The sequence below is a fragment of the Leucoraja erinacea genome, chromosome 37, assembly GCF_028641065.1.
Source record: "Leucoraja erinacea ecotype New England chromosome 37, Leri_hhj_1, whole genome shotgun sequence".
NCBI classification, from domain to species: Eukaryota; Metazoa; Chordata; class Chondrichthyes; order Rajiformes; family Rajidae; genus Leucoraja; species Leucoraja erinaceus.
In genome coordinates this window covers 13072155-13094162 of record NC_073413.1, presented here as the reverse complement: position 1 = coordinate 13094162, position 22008 = coordinate 13072155, and the positions used below count along the sequence as shown (strand labels likewise).

General features: G+C 55.8%; 1 protein-coding gene across 2 annotated transcripts; it reads right to left on the bottom strand.

The window, feature by feature from the left end:
* Positions 1-148: 148 nt before the first annotated feature.
* On the bottom strand, positions 149-20797 carry chmp2a (charged multivesicular body protein 2A). Of its 2 annotated transcripts, none has more exons than XM_055663493.1 (6): positions 20653-20797; positions 11434-11614; positions 7034-7213; positions 4644-4774; positions 2602-2663; positions 149-1753 (listed from the first exon to the last, which is right to left on the bottom strand). In XM_055663493.1, the coding sequence occupies exons 2-6, from the start codon at positions 11599-11601 to the stop codon at positions 1635-1637; spliced, it is 660 nt and encodes a 219-aa protein (XP_055519468.1). In that variant the 5' UTR covers positions 11602-11614; positions 20653-20797; the 3' UTR covers positions 149-1634. The 2 variants fall into 2 exon arrangements, with proteins under 2 accessions (XP_055519468.1, XP_055519469.1); XM_055663494.1 differs by having other exon boundaries at positions 20675-20791.
* Between the last annotated feature and the right edge of the window lie 1211 nt (positions 20798-22008).

Here is a 22008-nt window from a genome sequence, read left to right as displayed (position 1 = left end):
GCGTGTGTGTTTGTGCGTGTTTGTGCGTGCGTGCGTGTGTGTTTGTGCATGCGTGTGTTTGTGCATGCGCCTCTGTGCCACGTGATCTAAAGTCACACTGCAGACCTCACAATAAATGTCGGCAGAAGAATGCACAAAGTTCACGTGGTCAGCGAGGTGAGGTTTTAATTGTCCACAGACTGTTGATTCAGTCACCTCACAACAGCCAGAGTACAAGCGCTGGATCCGATCAGAAACTCACTTTCTTTGGGTTTTAGTGTTAGCCCCCTTTGGAAGAAATCTGAAATAACTGATCGTTTAAAATAATCAGTCGACCTTGGCACGTAGGAGATTGAGTGGTGAAGCTGAGCTTTTAGCCACGAGTATTATAATGACCCTGCTCTTCCCCGCCCAGTTGGACAGAGCCTCAGAGGTGGCATGTTCCACCAGACATCACTACCTTTGTGCGAGAGTGCAGTCCCTCGTACTGCAGCAGAGGCATGCACACAGGGGCACACACATAGGGGCACACACAGGCACACAAACACAGGGGCACACACACAGACAGGTGCACGCACACACCCATAGGTACGCACACATGCACACACAGGCGCGCACATACACACAGGCACACGCACACACAGGCACGCGCACACACACTCAGGCGCGCACACACACACTCAGGCGCGCTCACATGCACACACATACACACAGGCACACACACTCAGGCGCGCACACACACACTCAGGCGCGCACACACACACTCAGGCGCGCACACATGCACACACAGGCGCGCACACACATAGGCGCGCACACACACACACTCAGGTGTGCACACACACACTCAGGTGCGCACACACACACATACACGCACAGGCGCGCACACACCCACCGGCACACACAGGCACGCGCACACACAGGCACGCACACACACACACACCGGCACACACAGACACGCACACACCGGCACACACACAGGCACGCACACGCACACACACACACAGGCACGCACACACACACACACAGGCACGCACACACACACCCCGGCACACACACACAGGCACGCGCACACAGGCACGCGCACACAAGCACGCACACGCACACACACACGCACACACACACACGCTCACACACAGAGGCACACAAACACAGGCCCACAGACTGAGGCAACACTGAACATGGCCATAAAGACTCGATGTTAATGGGCCCAGACTGCTGTTCTTGGACCACATTTGCAGACCACAACGTCTGAGCAATGGGTTTCTTCCTCAGACTTTCCTGGCCCCTGCGTTTGCTCACCTCCCTCCAAGGACGTGTCTGCCTCCTGACATCTCCCCATTGGCAGAGGCACCTTCAATGCTCGACTGATAGTGGGGTAGGGGTGTGGATTTGGAGTGTTCCCTGCCTCACACTTTGGTGTCCATGAATACAATAGTGGCAAAGGAGGGGTAAAGAAAAATAATGAGAAGTGGGAACACTAATGTGTCGGCGCTAGGCTCCCGCCGGCTTGCTCGAGGTGAGTCCATGTCACACGCGTGTTCCCACAGAAACCCTGCAGATTCTCCCAATCATTCCCATAAAAAAAAGAAACTAAAATCATTCTCCCCGTGCAGACTATATTACACCCCATGATAATTACAAAGCAGAGCAGCCACTCAGTCTTTGCGCAGGTTTTTCAGCCGCTTCTCGAGGTCAGCGTCAGCATCTTCCAGCACAGCAGCCTCCGCCTTCTTCCCGGCAGCGACACTCAGTGACGCCCCTGTACTCGGCAGGTCTGCAACACCAAAGGAACAGTGAGCGGCAAGCCAACAGCGGGCAAGGCCAGACCACTCAGACCACCCCCTCCCGACCATAACGTCCCCAACCCTTCCCGCCAGCTCCCTCAGGTTCACTGGCTACAGATCTTTGGAACAGAGCAATCTCACCAGTCAGAATATTCCCAGTATCTCACTACTGGGCACACTGACCGATACACCCACCCCATTGACCGGTACACCCACCCCCACCCCACTGACAGGTACACCCACCCCACTGACAGGTACACCACCCCACTGACAGGTACACCACTGACAGATACACCTACCCCATTGACCGGTACACCCACCCCCTGACAGGTACAACCCACCCCACTGACAGGTACACCTACCCCACTGACAGGTACACCCACCCCATTGGTACACCCACCCCACTGACAGGTACACCCACCCCACTGACAGGTACACCTACCCCACTGACAGGTACACCAGGTACCCCACTGACAGGTACACCCACCCCACTGACAGGTACACCCACCCCACTGACAGGTACACCTACCCCACTGACAGGTACACCTACCCCACTGACCAACACCCATCCGCAGAATGGCAGCGGGAATGACTGCCGGTCAGCTCATGGGTTTGAGAAATCGCCCAGCAGCACAACAGCAACGAGTGACTCCACGGAAATCTGCTCATGCCCGTATCTGCACTGACACTCCACGTACACCTGTATACTCCACGTACACCTGTATCTACGATATATACTCCACGTACACCTGTATCTACGATGTATATCTACACCTGTATCTACGATGTATACACTCCACGTACACCAGTATCTGTGCCTATCGTTGGCAATACTCACTGGACAGCTCGTCGGTCAGGTTCAGTCCAAGTTCATCCAGAACTTGAGAGACAATCGCATCGCTGAAAGGCAAGAGAGAGTTAGTGCAGTCGGAGTATAATGTGGATAAATGTGAGGTTATCCATTTTGGTGGCAAAAACGGGAAAGCAGACTATTATCTAAATGGTGGCCGATTGGGAAAGGGGGAGATGCAGCGAGACCTGGGTGTCATGGCACACCAGTCATTGAAGGTAGGCATGCAGGTGCAGCAGGCAGTAAAGAAAGCGAATGGTATGTTAGCTTTCATTGCAAAAGGATTTGAGTATAGGAGCAGGGAGGTTCTACTGCAGTTGTACAGGGTCTTGGTGAGACCACACCTGGAGTATTGCATACAGTTTTGGTCTCCAAATCTGAGGAAGGACATTATTGCCATAGAGGGAGTGCAGAGACGGTTCACCAGACTGATTCCTGGGATGTCAGGACTGTCTTATGAAGAAAGACTGGATAGACTTGGTTTATACTCTCTAGATTTAGGAGATTGAGAGGGGATCTTATAGAAACTTACAAAATTCTTAAGGGGTTGGACAGGCTAGATGCAGGAAGATTGTTCCCGATGTTAGGGAAGTCCAGGACAAGGGGTCACAGCTTAAGGATAAGGGGGAAATCCTTTAAAACCGAGATGAAAATAACTTTTTTCACACAGAGAGTGGTGAATCTCTGGAACTCTCTGCCACAGAGGGTAGTCGAGGCCAGTTCATTGGCTATATTTAAGAGGGAGTTAGATGTGGCGCTTGTGGCTAAGGGGATCAGGGGGTATGGAGAGAAGGCAGGTTACGGGATACTGAGTTGGATGATCAGCCATGATCATATTGAATGGCGGTGCAGGCTCGAATGGCCGAATGGCCTCTACTCCTGCACCTAATTTCTATGTTTCTATGGACATCGAAGGGTTTATGGGGAAGGGTCAAAGGTCGCTACACAGGGGAAGGGGTCAACCCAGGAGAGGAGGACCCTTCCCCCCGACACTCCCCTCACAGCCCCTCCCCCCTACACTCCCCCTCAGGGACCCCCTCCCCCCGATACCCCCCCCCAGGAGAGGACAGCCCCTCCCCCCTACACTCCCCCTCACGGGACCCCCCCACCCCGACACCCCCCCTCACACCCCCCCCCCCCGACACTCCCCCTCACAGCCCCTCCCCCCTACACTCCCCCTCACGACCCCCCCTCCCCCCGACACCCCCCACACCCCCCCCCCGACACTCCCCCTCACGGGACCCCCTCCCCCCGACACTCCCCCTCACACCCCCTCCCCCCGACACTCCCCCTCACACCCCCTCCCCCGACACTCCCCTCACACCCCCCCTCCCCCGACACCCCCCCTCACAGCCCCTCCCCCCGACACTCCCCTCACAGCCCCTCCCCCGACACCCCCCCTCACAGCCCCTCCCCCCGACACTCCCCCTCACAGCCCCTCCCCCGACACTCCCCTCACAGCCCCTCCCCCGACACCCCCCCTCACTGGACCCCCTCCCCCCCCGACACTCCCTCACACCCCTCCCCCCGACACCCCCTCACAGCCCCTCCCCCCGACACTCCCCCTCACAGCCCCTCCCCCGACACTCCCCTCACAGCCCCTCCCCCGACACTCCCCCCTCACGGACCCCCTCCCCCCGACACTCCTCTCACAGCCCCTCCCCCCGACACTCCCCTCACAGCCCCTCCCCCCGACACTCCCCTCACGGGACCCCCTCCCCCCGACACTCCCCTCACGGGACCCCCCAGACACAGTTCTTGCTGTGTACACAGGCCAGAAACACAGGCCAGAAACACAGCGCCTGTTACTTCACAAACACCCCAATTAACGTGGCCCCCCCCCCCCCCCCCCCCCCCCGCCAGCCCTTCCTTCCCCAACAACCCCGCCACAGGAACCCCCTCCCCCCAACAGGCCATCTACAACACAGTGCTTGCTGTGTACACAGGTAATGTGACCACTGATCCCTCCTGGACACTACTTCTGACCCCTGACCCTGTCCCCTTTGACCTGCAACACATTCCTCACTGACCTCTCTTCCTCATCATCTTCATCGCCCATGGCGTCGTCAATGGCATCGTTCATCATCTCCTCCTTCATGTCCATGATCTCCGACTGCTTCTCAAACTCCATCATGATTTTCTGAATTTGGGGTAACTTCAGCTGTGGGGCAGGGAACGAGGGGAGAGGATGTGAGTCAACTCTGAACCCCAGCTAAACTTGATGTTACAAACATGCTCCACAGATCCTCCCTAATGTTGTGGAGCTCAGGTTTGGACAGGTTGGGTTCTGAAAGGCCTTTACAGTTACTGAGGACAGAGGGCCAGCAGCAACTGAATAACGAGTGTGCAATTTGCCAGTGTCACAGTGTAGCTCACGTCTAGCCCCACTGTAGAATCATACTTCCAGCAGCCAGTGCCCAATGTGCCTCGATCTGGTAAGTTCACACAGTGCTACAACTGGCCATTCTGTGGCCTGACATCACAGCCAAGGACCATTCTCTGGGTTCCTTTCCTCAGTGTCTCCAACCTCCCTTTACAACCCACACTAAACCAATTTATTCAACTTAGTTGGCCAATCATCGCCTCAAGCCTGGCCCACCAATCTATATGATCACAGCTGATATGTCCAGGCCACCTCACTCGTCCCCATCCCACTTAATATCCCAATCTTTCAACAACGTAACTACAGCAGCTCCACTAATCTGGTCTGAGTCACGTCAGGTACAGACAGGTCCGGGATTCAACATCCTCTGTGACATGCAGCTGCTCTGCATGTCTCAGCATCAAATAACCGGCCCTCAGTTGTTCACCCAGCCCTGGTAGTTGAGACACTCCCACTAACGTAGACATCTCTACACCTGCCCTTCCATGCCCGTTCAGAAACAGGCACTGAGTGCTGGAGTATCTCAGTGGGTCAGGCAGCATCTGTGGAGAACATGGATAGGTGACGTTTCACTGAATACTGGAGCAACTCAGCGTCATATTTCAAGAGAGAGTTAGAGTTAGATTTAGTTCTTAAGGCTAAAGGAATTATGGGATATGGGGAAAAAGCAGGAATGGGGTACTGATTTTAGATGATCAGCCATGATCATATCATAATGAATGCTGGCTCCAAGGGCCCACTGGCCTACTCCTTCACCTATTGTCTATGTTTCTATGTCAGGACAATCTCCCAGGAGTTAATTTGGCGAAACTCTTCGGACTGTCTCCAATGCCAATACACCCCCCTTGAATAAGGAAGTGATTCCACCACCCACTTTGCCGTACAATCACATCTGTCACAACAGTCGTGCCCAGAACACACTCGTCACCAGCAGAACACACTCGTCACCAGCAGAACTCACAGAACCACCCGTCACCAGCAGAACACACCCGTCACCAGCAGAACACACCTGTCACCAGCAGAACACACCTGTCACCAGCAGAACACACCTGTCACCAGCAGAACACACTCATTACCAGAACACACCTGTCACCAGCAGAACACACCTGTCACCAGCAGAACACACCTGTCACCAGCAGAACACACTCGTCACCAGCAGAACACACCTGTCACCAGCAGAACACACCTGTCACCAGCAGAACACACCTGTCACCAGCAGAACACACCCGTCACCAGCAGAACACACTCGTCACCAGCAGAACACACTCGTCACCAGCAGAACACACTCGTCACCAGCAGAACACATCTGTCACCAGCAGAACACACCTGTCACCAGCAGAACACACCTGTCACCAGCAGAACACACCCGTCACCAGCAGAACACACCTGTCACCAGCAGAACACACCTGTCACCAGCAGAACACACCTGTCACCAGCAGAACACACCCGTCACCAGCAGAACACACTCGTCACCAGCAGAACACACCTGTCACCAGCAGAACACACTCGTCACCAGCAGAACACACTCGTCACCAGCAGAACACACTCGTCACCAGCAGAACACACTCGTCACCAGCAGAACACACTCGTCACCAGCAGAACACACCCGTCACCAGCAGAACACACTCGTCACCAGCAGAACACACTCGTCACCAGCAGAACACACTCGTCACCAGCAGAACACACTCGTCACCAGCAGAACACACTCGTCACCAGCAGAACACACTCGTCACCAGCAGAACACACCTGTCACCAGCAGAACACACCTGTCACCAGCAGAACACACTCGTCACCAGCAGAACACACTCGTCACCAGCAGAACACACCTGTCACCAGCAGAACACACCTGTCACCAGCAGAACACACCTGTCACCAGCAGAACACACTCATCACCAGCAGAACACACCTGTCACCAGCAGAACACACCTGTCACCAGCAGAACACACTCATCACCAGCAGAACACACTCGTCACCAGCAGAACACACCCGTCACCAGCAGAATACACCTGTCACCAGCATAGCCGCTGGTCAACTCACCTGGCGATTCATAGTGGCCATGGCCTTTGTCACTCCCTTCATGGCCTGGGCCATGGTGTTGTTGGACTTCAGAGTCTGGATCTTCAGTGACACAGCCTGGATGTTGGCCTTCATCATGATGAACTTCTTCACATAACGACGAGTTCGCACCAAGTCTTTTGCCATTATTTTCACCGCATCCTGAGGAGTGCAGAGTTATTCAGTCCAGAAATAAAACCACTATTTCTTCACCCTCAGAGAAGTTATTTTCAAATATAAAGATGAATTGTAAATGCTAATACAGGTATGTGTACAAGAGGCAAGGATAAGAGAATTACACACCGAAACAGGCCGACCCAGGTCTCTGCTTCTCCCTCCCTGCAGTAGAGCCACTGCCTCTCAGCTCCATGATCTCAGTTCAATCCTGTCCTCCAGCCCTTTCTGTGTGGAGTTTGCACATTCTCCGTGACCACGGGGACTTCCCGCAAGAGCTCCCACATCCCCAAGATATGAAATTTGGTACTTTAATTAGCCAGTGCAAGCTTCCCCGAGTATAGAGTAGAATGGTTAAATTTGTCAGGGTTGTTGGGCATGTGGAAACTATAGTGTAATAGGGAGCTCGGTGGCCCCACCCACTCAGTGGGCCAAAGGGCCTATTCCATGCAAAGGGCTCTAAATTCACATCACTGGTGCTTAAACACTTGTTATTTGATTAAATCCTTCCCCTGTGTTTCACAATCAGAGAGGAACTCTCTCTGTTCTACCAGATCCGGTCATTTAATTAGCAAGGCATTTGATAAAATCCCTCATGGTAGGGTGATAACAGGATCGAGTGACTTAGCTGCTTAGATTCAGAACTGGCTTATTCATAGAAGACAGAGTGTTGCCATGGAAGGGTGTTACTCTGGCTGGAGGTCTGTGACCAGTGGTGTATCACGGGGATTCCATCCCACATTTCCAGCCAGCTCGGTCAAGTATACGGCAAGGACCACATTATCACACTCACTCAGCAACATTGGGCAAGAACCAAATGTGACGCAAGCAAAAGTTTTTTATTTTACACACCGAATAATTGACTGTAAGAGGAGTAGCAGAGGCAGATTCAAAAGGGGAGAAGATCATCATCTGGCAAGGGAGTAGTTCAAGTCAAGTCAAGTCAAGTTTATTTGTCACATACACATCCGAGATGTGCAGTGAAATGAAAGTGGCAATGCTCGCGGACTTTTGTGCAAAAGACAAACAACCAAACAAACTATAAACACAATCATAACACACATATTCTTTTACATAATAAATAATGGAAGGAAAAACGTTCAGTAGAGTTAGTCCCTGGTGAGATAGGCGTTTACAGTCCGAAAGGCCTCTGGGAAGAAACTCCTTCTCAACCTCTCCGTTCTCACCGCATGGCAACGGAGGCGTTTGCCTGACCGTAGCAGCTGGAACAGTCCATTGCAGGGGTGGAAGGGGTCTCTCATGATATTGTTGGCTCTGGAGTTGCACCTCCTGATGTATAGTTCCTGCAGGGGGGCAAGTGAAGTTCCCATAGTGCGTTCGGCCGAACGCACTACTCTCTGCAGAGCCTTCTTGTCCTTGGCAGAGGAATTCCCAAACCAGATGGTAATGTTCCCGGACAAGATGCTTTCCACCACCGCTGCGTAGAAGCACTGGAGGATCCTCGGAGACACTCTGAATTTCCTCAATTGCCTGAGGTGGTAAAGGCGCTGCCTTGCCTTACTCACGAGTGCTGAGGCGTGTGATGCCCATGTCATATCCTTGGAGATGTGGACTCCCAGATATTTAAAACAGTTCACCCTATCCACAGGATCCCCATTTATAGAATAGAATATAGAATGCAATTTATTGTCATTCAAACCTAGGTTTGAACGAAATATCATTTCTACAGTTTTTTACATTACAAAACAATCCAAGACCCACACTTAACACAGTTTACATAAACATCCATCACAGTGAGTCTCCAACATCTCCTCACTGTGATGGAAGGCAAAGTCTTTATCTCTTCCCTTTGTTTCTTCTCCCGTGGTCCAGCAGTCCAACTGCAGTGTCGAGGTGAACTGGGGCTCCGATGTTAAAGCCCCCGGCGGGTGATGGTAAGTCCTGAGGCCGTTTAAGCCACGCCGGGCGATGTTAGGCCCCAGCTCCATGTCCTTAAACCCGCGATTCCAGCGGGAGAAGTCGCCGTTGCGGAGTTCGGAAAAGCTGCCTCCCACCAGGGACCTGCGAGCTCCCGATGTTCCCGTCCACCGGGTCTGCGGCCGGAGGACGAGAACATATCCTCAATGGAGTGTACGTCCTCGGATGATGTGCCCTCCTAAAGTCCATGATCAGCTCCTTCGTTTTTTTGATGATCAAGAGGAAGCTGTTATCCTGGCACCAGAGTGCCAGACCAGCCACCTCCTCCCGGTAGGCCTTCTCGTCGTTGTCCGAGATCAGGTCCACCACCACAGTGTCATCAGCAAACTTAATTATTGAGTTGGAGCTGAACCTAGCCACACAGTCATGGGTGTACAGGGAGTACAATAGGGGCTGAGGACGCAACCCTGGGGCGATCCTGTGCTCAGGGTGAGGGACTTCGATGTATTCCCTCCAATCTTGACTACCTGGGGCCTGGTGGTGAGAAAGTCCAGGACATTGGCACACAGGGAGGTGTTGAGCCCTAATTCCATTAGCTTTCAGTCTGGTGGGGACGATCGTGTTGAAGGCTGAACTGTAGTCTATGAACAACATTCTCACGTAGCCCCCCTTCTGGCTGTCCAGATGGGAGAGAGCGGTGTGCAAGACCTGGGAGACCGCATCGTCCATGGATCTGTTCGGACGGTATGCGAACTGCAATGGGTCCATGTTCCGAGGGAGGAAGGCGCAGATGTGATTCTTCACCAACCTCTCAAAGCATTTCATGACTACCGAGTTAAGGGCCACTGGACGGTAGTCATTCAGACAGGCTGGGGAGGCATTTTTTGGTACCTGTACAATGATGGATTTTTTGAAGCAGGCAGGGACCACGGACTTGTCCAGGGAGAGGTTGAATAATGTAGTGAGCACTGGAGCTAGCTGCGTAGCACAGGACTTGAGTACTCGCCCCGAGATAACATCAGGGCCTGCAGCTTTTCTCGTGTTCACCCGTGTCAGAGCCCTCCTCACGTCGTGCTCGGACAGCGAGAATGTGTGCACATTCCTCCCTTCAGCTTCGGTAGCCAGCCCGCTGGCGGCATTGTCGATAAAGAGGTAAAGAGCAGAGGATGAGGGATGGGAGAGGATGTGGGATGGGGTAGCGGATGGTTCTTCACCCCTCCAGCCCCATGCCATGACCACCCCATCATTCTGGAAGTAAGCCTCTGTCACGTTTAATCAGAATGTTTTCAAAATTCAGCAAATGTTTTTCATCCCATGACTCATGACTCATGGGTCATTTTTGCCATCTCACTGGTCATGCAGCACAAACTGCAAGTTTGGCTTCTGACCTTTAACATTTTAAGACTGATTCTTACAATCAGTACGATTTGGTTCTGGTTTCTGATCTTGATACAGAATGCTGGAGTTTAACCGGCCTCCCTCCAAGAACAAACACTTCCACAGCTCTTTAAGGGACTCAAGCAATAACTTAACACCCCATGGGCAGCCGAATCTAAAACATAACTACTTGACCAATCGCATCCGCAGAGTCCAGTGACAGCAAAGACCCACTGGTCTCAGAGGCACGGGCTCTCAGCTGATCCAACTGGTCATCACAAGCCTGCTTGGCTGGAACAGCAGATTCCCTATCGTCCTGCAAGCAGGGCAAGGTACCGCCATGAAATTGGTCACCGTGAAAATATGTTCTCCTTTAAATTGGAGATTAAATATACAGGGGCCACTGATTCCACCACTGGCACAATATCACTGGAAATATCACTGGCACAATGGTTTAATTACCTGCCTTTATTTTAATTTTAAATTTCCAGCATCTGCAGTTTTTTTTATTGTGAATGTATTTCATGAGCCAAGTGCATCAAGCTGGGCTAACGTAGACGGGGGGGCATGTTGGTCAGCATGTGCAAGTTGGGCCGAAGGGCCCATTTCTACATTCTATATGACACACACCGGGTGAAGTTTACAGAAGCCAATTAACCCACAAACCCGCATATCTTCTTAACGTGGGAGGAAACCCCTGCCGTCACAGGGAGAACATGCAAACTCCACACAGACAGCACCTGAGGTAAGGACTGAACCTGGGTCTCAGTTCTATCCACTGCGGTAAACAATTTCACAAGTTCACCACCTTCTGGAGGAAGGAATATCTCCTAATTTCTGTTCCAAGTGGCCTGACCTATATTGTGCAACCCCTGGTCTGGACACCAGCGTTCGGGAACATCCTCCCTGCCTCTGCAGCACGATGGTTCTTACAGAGATTGCCGGACACCTACCATCTGTCCCTGCTTTGCCATTTTCTTGATGTCGCCGATGATTTTCTTCTCCTGCTGCTCCAGCTTCATGCGTTCACGGTCCATCTCCCTCATGGCCCGGGTGAGGGCCCGCTGGTTCTGCCGCAACATCTCCTCTGGGGTCTTCCTCTTTCCAAATATGGCATTCATGGTGCTTCACTGTCTGGTACGGGGAAGAGAAACCAGCAAGAGGGTCAGCAGAGTCTGACCACTGAGGTAGGACATCCACAGCACCTCCCTTCAGCTGCCAACTTATCCTCCCCACCTCAGCCTTATCAGCAGCAGACCAGTGCTGCCACACCCGTCTTGCCCCTCACACAGTAACACAGTTTCCTGCTTCCACTGTGCTGTTTGAGGGGAGCATTGTTACCATGCATGCCATGATTGAACCCAACAATCCCTCTGTAGGGCAGCATCTCACCATGCAGCCAGGTGGTCTGGCAGGACTGGCAGCCCAGCCTGCTGTTCCAGTAGCAGCAAAAGACAATAGGTGCAGGGGGAGGCCATTCGGCCCTTCGAGCCAACACCGCCATTCATTGTGATCATGGCTGATTGTCCCCAATCAATAACCGTGCCTGCCTTCTCCCCATATCCCTTGATTCCACTAGCCCCTAGAGCTCTATCTAACTATCTGTTAAATCCATCCAGTGATTTGGCCTCCACTGCCCTCTGTGGCAGCGAATTCCACAAATTCGCAACTCTCTGGGTGAAAAAGTTTTTTCTCACCTCAGTCTTAAATGGCCTCCCATTTATTCTAAGACTGTGGCTCCTGGTTCTGGACTCGCCCAACATTGGGAACATTTTTCCTGCATCTAGCTTGTCCAGTCCTTTTATAATTGTATATGTTTCTATAAGATCCCCCCCCCCTCATCCTTCTAAACTCCAGTGAATACAAGCCTAGTCTTTTCAATCTTTCCTCATTTGACAGTCCCGCCATCCCAGGGATCAATCTCGTGAACCTATGCTGCACTACCTCAATCACAAGGATGTCCTTCCTCAAATTAGGAGACCAAAACTGTACGCAATACTCCAGATGTGGTCTTACCAGAGCCCTATACAACTGCAGAAGAACCTCTCTACTCCCATACTGAAATCCTCTTGTTATGAAAGCCAACATTCCATTAGCTTTCTTCACTGCCTGCTGTACCTGCCCGCCAACTTTCAGTGACCGGTGTACAAGGACACCCAGGTCTCGCTGTACCTCCCCCTTACCTAACCTAACCCAATTGAGATAATAATCTGCCCCCTTGTTTTTGCCACCAAAGTGGATAACCTCACATTTATCTATATTATACTGCATCTGCCACGCATCTGCCCACACTCAACCTGTCCAGGTCACCATGCAACCTCCTAACATCCTCTTCACAGTTCACACTGCCACCAAGCTTTGTGTCATCTGCAAACTTGCAAGCGTTGCTCCTAATTCCCTTTTTCAAATCATTAATATATATGGTAAACAGTTGCAGCCCCAACACCCAGCCTTGCGGCACTCCACTCGCCACTGCCTGCCATTCTGAAAAGGACCCGTTCACGCCTACTCTTTGCTTCCTGTCTGCCAACCAATTTTCTATCCACGTCAACACCCTACCCCCAATACCATGTGCTCTAATTTTAGTCACCAGTCTCCCATGCGGGACCTTATCAAAGGCTTTCTGAAAGTCTAGATACACTACATCCACTGGCTCCCCTTCATCCATTTTGCTTGTCACATCCTCAAAAAATTCCAGAAGATTAGTCAAGCATGATTTTCCTTTCATAAATCCATGCTGACTTGAACTAATACTTTTACTGCTATCCAAATGCCCCATTATTAAGCTCTTTAATAATTGACTCCAGCATCTTTCCCACCACCGAAGTCAGGCTAACTGGTCTGTAATTCCCCATTTTCTCTCTCGCTCCTTTCTTGAAAAGTGGGATAACATTAGCCATCCTCCAATCCACAGGAACTGATCCTGAATCTATTGAACATTGGAAAATGATCACCAGTGCATCCACTATTTCTAGGGCCACCTCCCTGAGGGTCCTGGGACACAGACCATCAGGCCCAGGGGATTTATCATCCTTCAGTCCGATTAGCCTACCCAATACTATTTCTCGCCTAATGATCATTTCTTTCAGTTCCTCTACCCTTTGATCCTCCGTCTTCCAGTACTTCTGGAAGATTGTTTGTGTCTTCCTTAGTGAAGACAGATCCAAAGTACCTGTTCAACTCCTCTGCCATTTCCTTGTTCCCCATAATAATTTCACCCGTGTCTGCCTTCAAGGGACCCACATCTGATTTTGCTACTCTTTTTCCCTTAACATATCTAAAGAAGCTTTTACTGTCCTTCTTTATATTCCTGGCCAGCTTCCCCTCGTACTTCATCTTTTCAGCCCGTATTGCCCGTTTTGTTTCCTTCTGTTGTCCTATGAAAGTTTCCCAATCCTCTGGCTTCCGGCTACTCTTTGCTGTGTTATACATCTTTTCTTTTAATTTTATTCTGTCCCTAACTTCTCTTGTCAGCCTCGGTTGCCTCCTATTCCCCTTAGAACCTTTAGAAACATAGAAACGTAGAAACATAGAAATTAGGTGCAGGAGTAGGCCATTTGGCCCTTCGAGCCTGCACCGCCATTCAATATGATCATGGCTGATCATCCAACTCAGTATCCCGTACCTGCCTTCTCTCCATACCCTCTGATCCCCTTAGCCACAAGGGCCACATCTAACTCCCTCTTAAATATAGCCAATGAACTGGCCTCGACTACCCTCTGTGGCAGAGAGTTCCAGAGATTCACCACTCTCTGTGTGAAAAAAGTTCTTCTCATCTCGGTTTTAAAGGATTTCCCCCTTATCCTTAAGCTTTGACCCCTTGTCCGACTTCCCCAACATCGGGAGCAGTCTTCCTGCATCTAGCCTGTCCAACCCCTTAAGAATTTTGTAATTTCTATAAGATCCCCTCTCAATCTCCTAAATTCTAGAGAGTATAAACCAAGTCTATCCAGTCTTTCTTCATAAGACAGTCCTGACATCCCAGGAATAAGTCTGGTGAACCTTCTCTGCACTCCCTCTATGGCAATAATGTCCTTCCTCAGATTTGGAGACCAAAACTGTATGCAATACTCCAGGTGTGGCCTCACCAAGACCCTGTACAACTGCAGTAGAACCTCCCTGCTCCTATACTCAAATCCTTTTGCTATGAAAGCTAACATACCATTCGCTTTCTTCACTGCCTGCTGCACCTGCATGCCTACTTTCAATGACTGGTGTACCATGACACCCAGGTCTCGCTGCATCTCCCCTTTTCCAAGTCGGCCACCATTTAGATAATAGTCTGCTTTCTTCCTTTTTGGAATGAAATGATCCTGCGTCTTCCGGATTATGCCAAGAAATTCCTGCCATTGTTGTTCCACCGTCATTCCTGCTAGGATCCCTTTCCAGTCTACTTTGGCCAGCTCCTCTCTCATTCCTTCATAGTCCCCTTTGTTCAATTGCATCACTGACACTTCTGATTTAACCTTCTCCTTCTCAAATTGCAGATTAAAACTAATCATATTATGATCACTACCTGCAAGCGGTTCCTTTACCTCTAGTTCTCTTATCAAATCTTGTTCATTGGACAACACTAAATCCAGAATAGCCTTTTCTCTGGTCGGTTCCATTACAAGCTGCTCTAAGAATCCATCTCGGAGGCACTATACAAACTCTCTTTCTTGGGGTCCAGAACAAAACTGATTTTCCCAGTCTACCTGCATATTGAAATCCCCCATCACCACAGTGGCATTACCTTTGTTACATGCCATGTTTAACTCCTGCTGCAACTTACACCCTACATCCGGGCTACTATTTGGGGGTCTGTAGATAACACCAATTAGTGTCTTCTTGCCTTTACAATCCCTCAACTCAATCCACAGTGACTCTACCTCCTCAGTCCCTATGTCTTCCCTCGCAAGGGACTGAATTCCATCCCTCACCAGCAGAGCTACCCCCCCCCCCCCCCCCCCCCACCTCCTCTGCCCACCTGCCTGTCCTTTCTATAGGATGTATAACCCTGAATATTAAGTTCCCAGGCCCGATCCTCCTGCAGCCACGTCTCGGTAATCCCTACAATGTCATATCTACCAACCTCTAAATGAACCTCAAGCTCATCTACTTTACTTCTTATACTTCGCGCATTCAAATACAATGCTTTTAATTCCTTATGCATCTCACCTTTCACATCGATCCCTATTACACTTGGCCATACTCTCCTATCCCTTTGTGAGCTTCCTTTCCCGTTAATTCTGGGGTCATTAACTATCCCTTTACTCCCTTTCCCTTTAACTCCGTCCTTGACTATCCCATTTGATACCACCACACCCCCCCCTTATTTAGTTTAAAACCATCTGTGTCCCAGTGGCAAACCTGCCTGCTTATCGTTAAGAGCCCTATCTAGCTCTCTCTTGAAAGTATCCAGAGAACTGGCCTCCACTGAGAATTCCACACACTCACAACTCTCTTGTGAGAAAAAGTGTTTCCTCATCTGCGTTCTAAATGGCTTACCCCTTATTCTTAAACTGTGGCTCCTGTTTCTGGACTCCCCCAAGATTGGGAACATGTTTCTTGCCTCTAGCGTGTCCAAACCCTTAACAATCTTATATGCTTCACTAAGACCCCCTCTCATCCTTCTAAACTCCAGAGTGTACAAGCCCAGCCGCTCCATTCTCATAAACTTTATCTGCCATGCATCAGCCCACTCCCCCAACCTGTCCAAATCACCCTGCATTCCCATAGCATCCTCCCCACAGTTCACACTGCCACCCAGCTTTGTGTCATCTGCAAATTTGCTCATGTTACTTTGAATGCCTTCATCCAAATCATTGATGTATATTGTAAATTGCTGCGGTCCCAGCACCAAGCCTTGCGGTACCCCACTAGTCACTGCCTGCCATTCTGAAAGGGACCTGTTAATCCCTCCTCTTTGTTTCCTGTCTGCCAACCAGTTTTCAATCCATGTCAGCACTCTACCCCCAATACCATGTGCCCCAATTTTGCCCACTAATCACATATGTGGGACTTTATCAAATGCTTTCTGAAAGTCTAGGTACACTACATCCACTGGCTCTCCCTTGTCCATTTTCCTAGTTGCATCCTCAAAAAATTCCAGAAGATTAGTCAAGCACGATTTCCCCTTCGTAAATCCATGCTGACTCGGACCGATCCTGTTACTGCTATCCAAATGTGTGGCTATTTCATATTTTATAATTGACTCCAGCATCTTCCCCAGCACTGATGTCAGCTATATTTTTTCATTTAGGCCTATAGTTTTCACTCTCCAGCCTTTCTTAAAAAGTAAAAATGCCACCCACCCAAAGCCAAGTCGCAGTGGAATGGAACAGGCAAATTGAACCATGGGTGGAAATCCTGGGGGGGGGGGGGGGGGGGGGGGGGAACAATCCCCCCCATGTTTACTGACCTGGGCGCTACAGCCAGTCCCAGGTCAGCTCACCTGCCCTGGGAATGGCTATCGTGCCCAGGTCAGCTCACCTGCCCTGGAAATGGCTGTCGTGCCCAGGTCAGCTCACCTGCCCTGGGAATGGCTGTCGTGCCCAGGTCAGCTTGCTTGCCTGCCCCATACTCCAAAGACGTACATGTTTGTAGGTTAAGTGCTTTGGTAAATTGTAAATTGTCCCTAGTGTGTCGGATGATGCTAGTGTACGGGGTGATTGCTGGTCGGCGTGGACACGGTGGGCCATAGGACCTGTAGTTCCCAGGTCAACCTGCGCGTCCAGGTTGGCTCGCCTGCCCCGGGACTGGCTGTAGCGCCCAGGTTGCAAAAACTAATTTATAAAAAAACACCTGCGGGCCGGATGATTTTGGGATATGGGCCGGATCCGGCCTGTGGGCCGTAGGTTGCTGACCCCTTATCTAGATTCCAGGCCTCATTGTGTCCCCCCCCCCCATGTTTTAAAAGTGATTTCCGCCCAGGAAAGCTTCCACCTCGGGTACAAGAGGGCACCGTGAGGACCCAGAAAACTCACGGTCCCCCTCCACCTCCACCCCATCAGTCTGCTCCCTCATCTCCCCAACCATCCACACCCCTGCCCCACACAACTCCCCACCCACCCGACCCAGACCCAGACCCATCCTCCCCCACGAATCCCTCTCCATCCCCACCTGACACTCGACCTCTGTCTGTCCTCATCTCCCCCCCCCCCCCCCCCACCCCGCCCACTCCCCACGTGACCTCCTCCCTCACCCACCACCGCCCCCCATATCTTCCCCACGCGGGTTCCCCACTTCACCCGCCGCGGGGCCCGGCCGGGGGGAGAGGGGGGGAGAGGGGCCCGGGGGGGGGGAGGGGGAGCGGGGCCCGGGGGTGAGTGGAGGGAGCGGGGCCCGGGGGTGAGGGGGGGGAGCGGGGCCCGGGGGTGAGGGGGGGAGCGGGGGGCCCGGGGGTGAGGGGGGGAGCGGGGGTGAGGGAGGGAGCCGGGGTGAGGGGGGAGCGGGGCCCGGCCCGGGGGAGGGGGGGAGCGGGGGGGGGTTGAGGGAGGGGGGGCCCGGAGGGGGAGGGGGAGCGGGGAGGGTGAGGGGAGCGGGGCCCGGGGGGTGAGGGGGGGGGGGAGGGGGGGTGAGGGGGTGAGGGGAGGGAGGGAGCGGGGCCCGGGGGTGTGAGGGAGGGAGCGGGGCCGGGGGTTGAGGGGGGGAGCGGGGCCCGGGGGGTGAGGGAGGGAGCGGGGCCCGGGTTGAGGGAGGGAGGGCCCGGGGCCGGAGGGGGCCGGGGGTGAGGGAGGGAGCGGGGCCCGGGGGTGAGGGAGGGGAGCGGGGCCCGGGGGTTGAGGGGGGGAGCGGGGGCCCGGGGCCCGGGGGTGAGGGGGGGAGCGGGGGCCGGGGGTGCGGGGGGGGGTGAGGGGGGAGGGCGGGGCCGGGGGTGAGGGGAGGGAGCGGGGCCCGGGGGTGGGGAGGGTGCGGGGAGGGTGAGGGCGGGAGCGGGGCCGGGGTGAGGGGGGGAGCGGGGGGGGGTGGGGGGGGGAGGGGGCCGGGGCCCGGGGGTGGGGAGGGAGCGGGGCCCGGGGGGGCCCGGGGCGGGGGGGGGTGAGGGAGGGGAGCGGGGGGCCCGGGGGGGTTGAGGAGGGAGAGGGGCCCCGGGGGTGAGGGGGAGGGGAGCGGGGGGGCCCGGGGTGAGGGGGGGAGCGGGGACCGGCCCGGGGGTTGAGGGAGCGGGGGAGCGGGGGGCCCGGGGGTGAGGGGGGGGGGCCGGGGGGAGAGCGGGGCGCCCGGGGGGAGGGAGGGGAGCGGGGCCCGGGGTTGAGGGAGGGGGAGGAGGGAGCGGGGCCCGGGGGTGGGGAGCGGGGGAGAGGGAGGGAGGGGCGGGGCCCGGGGGGGGAGGGGGGGGGCGGGGCCGGCCGGGGGAGCGGGGGCCCGGGGGGAGGGAGGGGAGCGGGGCCCGGGGTGGGGGAGAGGAGCGGGGCCCGGGCCCGGGGGGGAGCGGGGGGGGGTGAGGGAGGGAGCGGGGCAGCGGGGCCCGGGGTTGAGGGAGCGGGGCAGGGGCCGGGGGGTGAGGGGAGCGGGGCCGCGGGGCACGGGGGTGAGGGAGGGAGCGGGGCCCGGGGGTGAGGGAGGGAGCGGGGCCCGGGGTTGAGGGAGGGAGGAGGGAGGGAGGGCGGGGCCCGGGGGTGAGGGGGGGGAGCGGGGCCCGGGGGTGAGGGGGGGAGGGAGCGGGGCCCGGGGGGAGGGAGCGGGGCCCGGCCCGGGGTGAGGAGGGGGCGGGGAGGGAGGGAGAGGGGGCCGGGGGTGAGGGAGGGGGGGGGGTGAGGGGGCGGAGCGGGGGGGGGTGAGGGGGGGGAGCGGGGGGCCGGGGGGGGTGAGGGGGGAGGGGGGGGAGCGGGGGGCCGGGGGTGAGGGGGGAGCGGGGCCCGGGGGAGCCCGGGGGGGGAGGGGAGCGGGGCGGGGCCGGGGGGAGGGGGGGGAGGGGGCCCGGGGGTGAGGGGGGAGCGGGGGGGGGGGTGAGGGGCCCGGGGGGGGGGGGGGGGGGGAGCGGGGCCCGGGGGTGAGGGGGGGGGAGCGGGCCCGGGGGGGGAGGGGGGGAGAGGGGGCCCGGGGGTGAGGGGGGGGAGCGGGGCCGGGGGTGGGGGGGGAGCGGGGCCCGGGGGGGTGAGGGGGGCCCGGCCCGGGGGTGAGGGGGGGAGGGAGGGAGCGGGGCGGGGGACCGGGGGTGAGGGGGGGAGCGGACGGGAGGGCGGGGCACGGGGGGGGGAGCGGGGAGGGAGGGAGGGGGGGGCCCGGGGGGGGGTGAGGGGGGGGAGCGGGGCGGGGGGGTGGGGGGGGGGGGGGGGTGGGAGCCCGGGGGGGTGAGGGGGGGAGCGGGGCCGGGGGCCCGGGGGTGAGGGGAGGGAGCGGGGCCCGGCCCGGGGTGAGGGAGGGAGCGGGGCCCGGGGGGGAGAGGGGGGGAGCGGGGCCCGGCCCGGGGGTGAGGGAGGGAGGGAGCCCGGGGGGAGGGGGGGTGAGGGGGGGGAGTGGGGGGAGAGGAGGGGGGGGCCCGGGGGTGAGGGGAGGGGCGGCGGGGCCCGGGGGGTGAGGGGGGGGGAGGGGGGAGCGGGGCCCGGGGGTGAGGGGGGGAGCGGGGCCCGGGGTTGAGGGGGGGGGAGGGAGCGGGGCCGGCCCGGGGGGGGGGAGGGAGGGAGCGGGGCCCGGGGGTGAGGGGGGGAGCGGGGCCCGGGGGGTGAGGGAGGGAGCGGGGCCGGGGGTGAGGGGTGAGGGGGGGGGGCGGGGCCGGGGGGGAGGGAGGGAGCGGGGCGGGGGGGCCCGGGGGTGAGGGAGGGAGCGGGGGCCCGGGGGGTGAGGGGGGGAGCGGGGCCCGGGGGTGAGGGAGGGAGCGGGGCCCGGCCGGGGGTGAGGGAGGGAGCGGGGCCCGGGGGTGAGGGGGGAGGGGGCGGGGGCCCGGGGGGGAGGGGGGGCCCGGGGGGGTGAGGGAGTGAGCGGGGCCCGGCCCGGGGGTGAGGGGGGGAGCGGGGGGCCCGGGGGTGAGGGAGCGGGGGGAGCGGGGCCGGCCCGGGGGGTGAGGGGGAGCGGGGGAGGGGGGAGGGAGGGAGGGGACCGCGGGTGAGGGAGGAGGGCCCGGCGGGGGTCGGGAGGTGAGGGAGGGAGCGGGGCCCGGGGGTGAGGGGGGAGAGGAGGAGGGGTCGGGGGTCGGGAGGTCGCGGGTCGCGGTAGAGGAGGGGTCGGGGGTCGGGTGTCGCGGTTACCGGGGTCACGAGTCGAAGTTACCGGTCGCGGAAGTTGTTTGCTGTTGTTGGCGTTCACGTGACGTCACGGGAAGTGTCGCCGCCACTTGACGTCGGCCAATGGCGTTGGTGCGTAATGACGCAGTGTGTCACGTGTCATGTCGGCGTAGTGGGGTGGGCCGGCTTGGGTCGGGTCGCGGGTTCGAGTCCGGGCGCCGCCACCCGTCACCGTCCAGCCCCGGGTTGCAGCACCGCCGGGACGTGGCCGATAGCGAGATGCGAGAGCGCTGTGCGGACTCTTTTTCAGCTCCCTTTTTAAAGTCTTTCCCCTTTCATTTTAAACCTATGACTGAGCTCCGCAGCCTGTGGATAAGACTCATGATTCACCAAAGATAGACACAAAATGCTGGAGTAACTCAGTGGGGCAGGCAGCATCTCTGGAGAGAAGGAATGGGTAATGTTTCGGTTCGAGACCCTTATTTAGAGCCAGGTATGAGGGAGACCCAGAGATAAGCAAGGGTAAGGTGCGACTAGATGCAGTTCAAGGAATCCACCTTATCTATGACTTTATGGTCCAATGAAAAGAGGGACTGCCTCTTCTTCGAACTCTCAAGACCTGGTAATATCCTCAACTCCTTTTTTGCACGCCTTCCAGTTTAGTGCCAGAAATGATTTCTGGGGCAGGGTGATTCTGGGGCAGATTCAAGATTCAAGAGAGTTTATTGTCATGTGTCCCTGATAGGACAATGAAATTCTTGCTTTGCTTCAGCACAACAGAACATAGTAGGCATGACTACAGAACACATCAGTGTGTCCATATACCATTATATAAATATATACACACATGAATAAATAAACTGATAAAGTACAAATAAACAGATAATGGGCTATTAATGTTCAGAGTTTTGTCCGAGCCAAGTTTAGTAGCTGGATGGCTGTGGGGAAGTAGCTATTCCTGAACCTGGTCGTTGCAGTCTTCAGGCTCCTGTACCTTCTACCTGAAGGTAGCGGTGAGATGAGTGTGTGGCCCAGATGGTGTGGGTCCTTGATGGTACTGCCAGTCTTTTTGAGGCAGCAACTGTGATAGATCCCCTCGGTGGAAGGGAAGTCAGAGCCGATGATGGGCTGGGCAGTGTTTACTACTTTTTGTAGTCTTTTCCGTTCCAGGGCGCTCAAGTTGCAACCAGTCAGCATGCTCTCTACTGTGCACCTGTGGAAGTTAGAGAGAGAGTCCTCCTTGACAAACCTACTCTCCATAATCTTCTCAGGAAGTAGAGGCGCTGATGTGCTTTCTTAATTGTTGCATCAGTGTTCTCAGATCAGGAAAGATCTTCAGAGATGTGCACGCCCAGGACTTTGAAGCTCTTGACCCTTTCG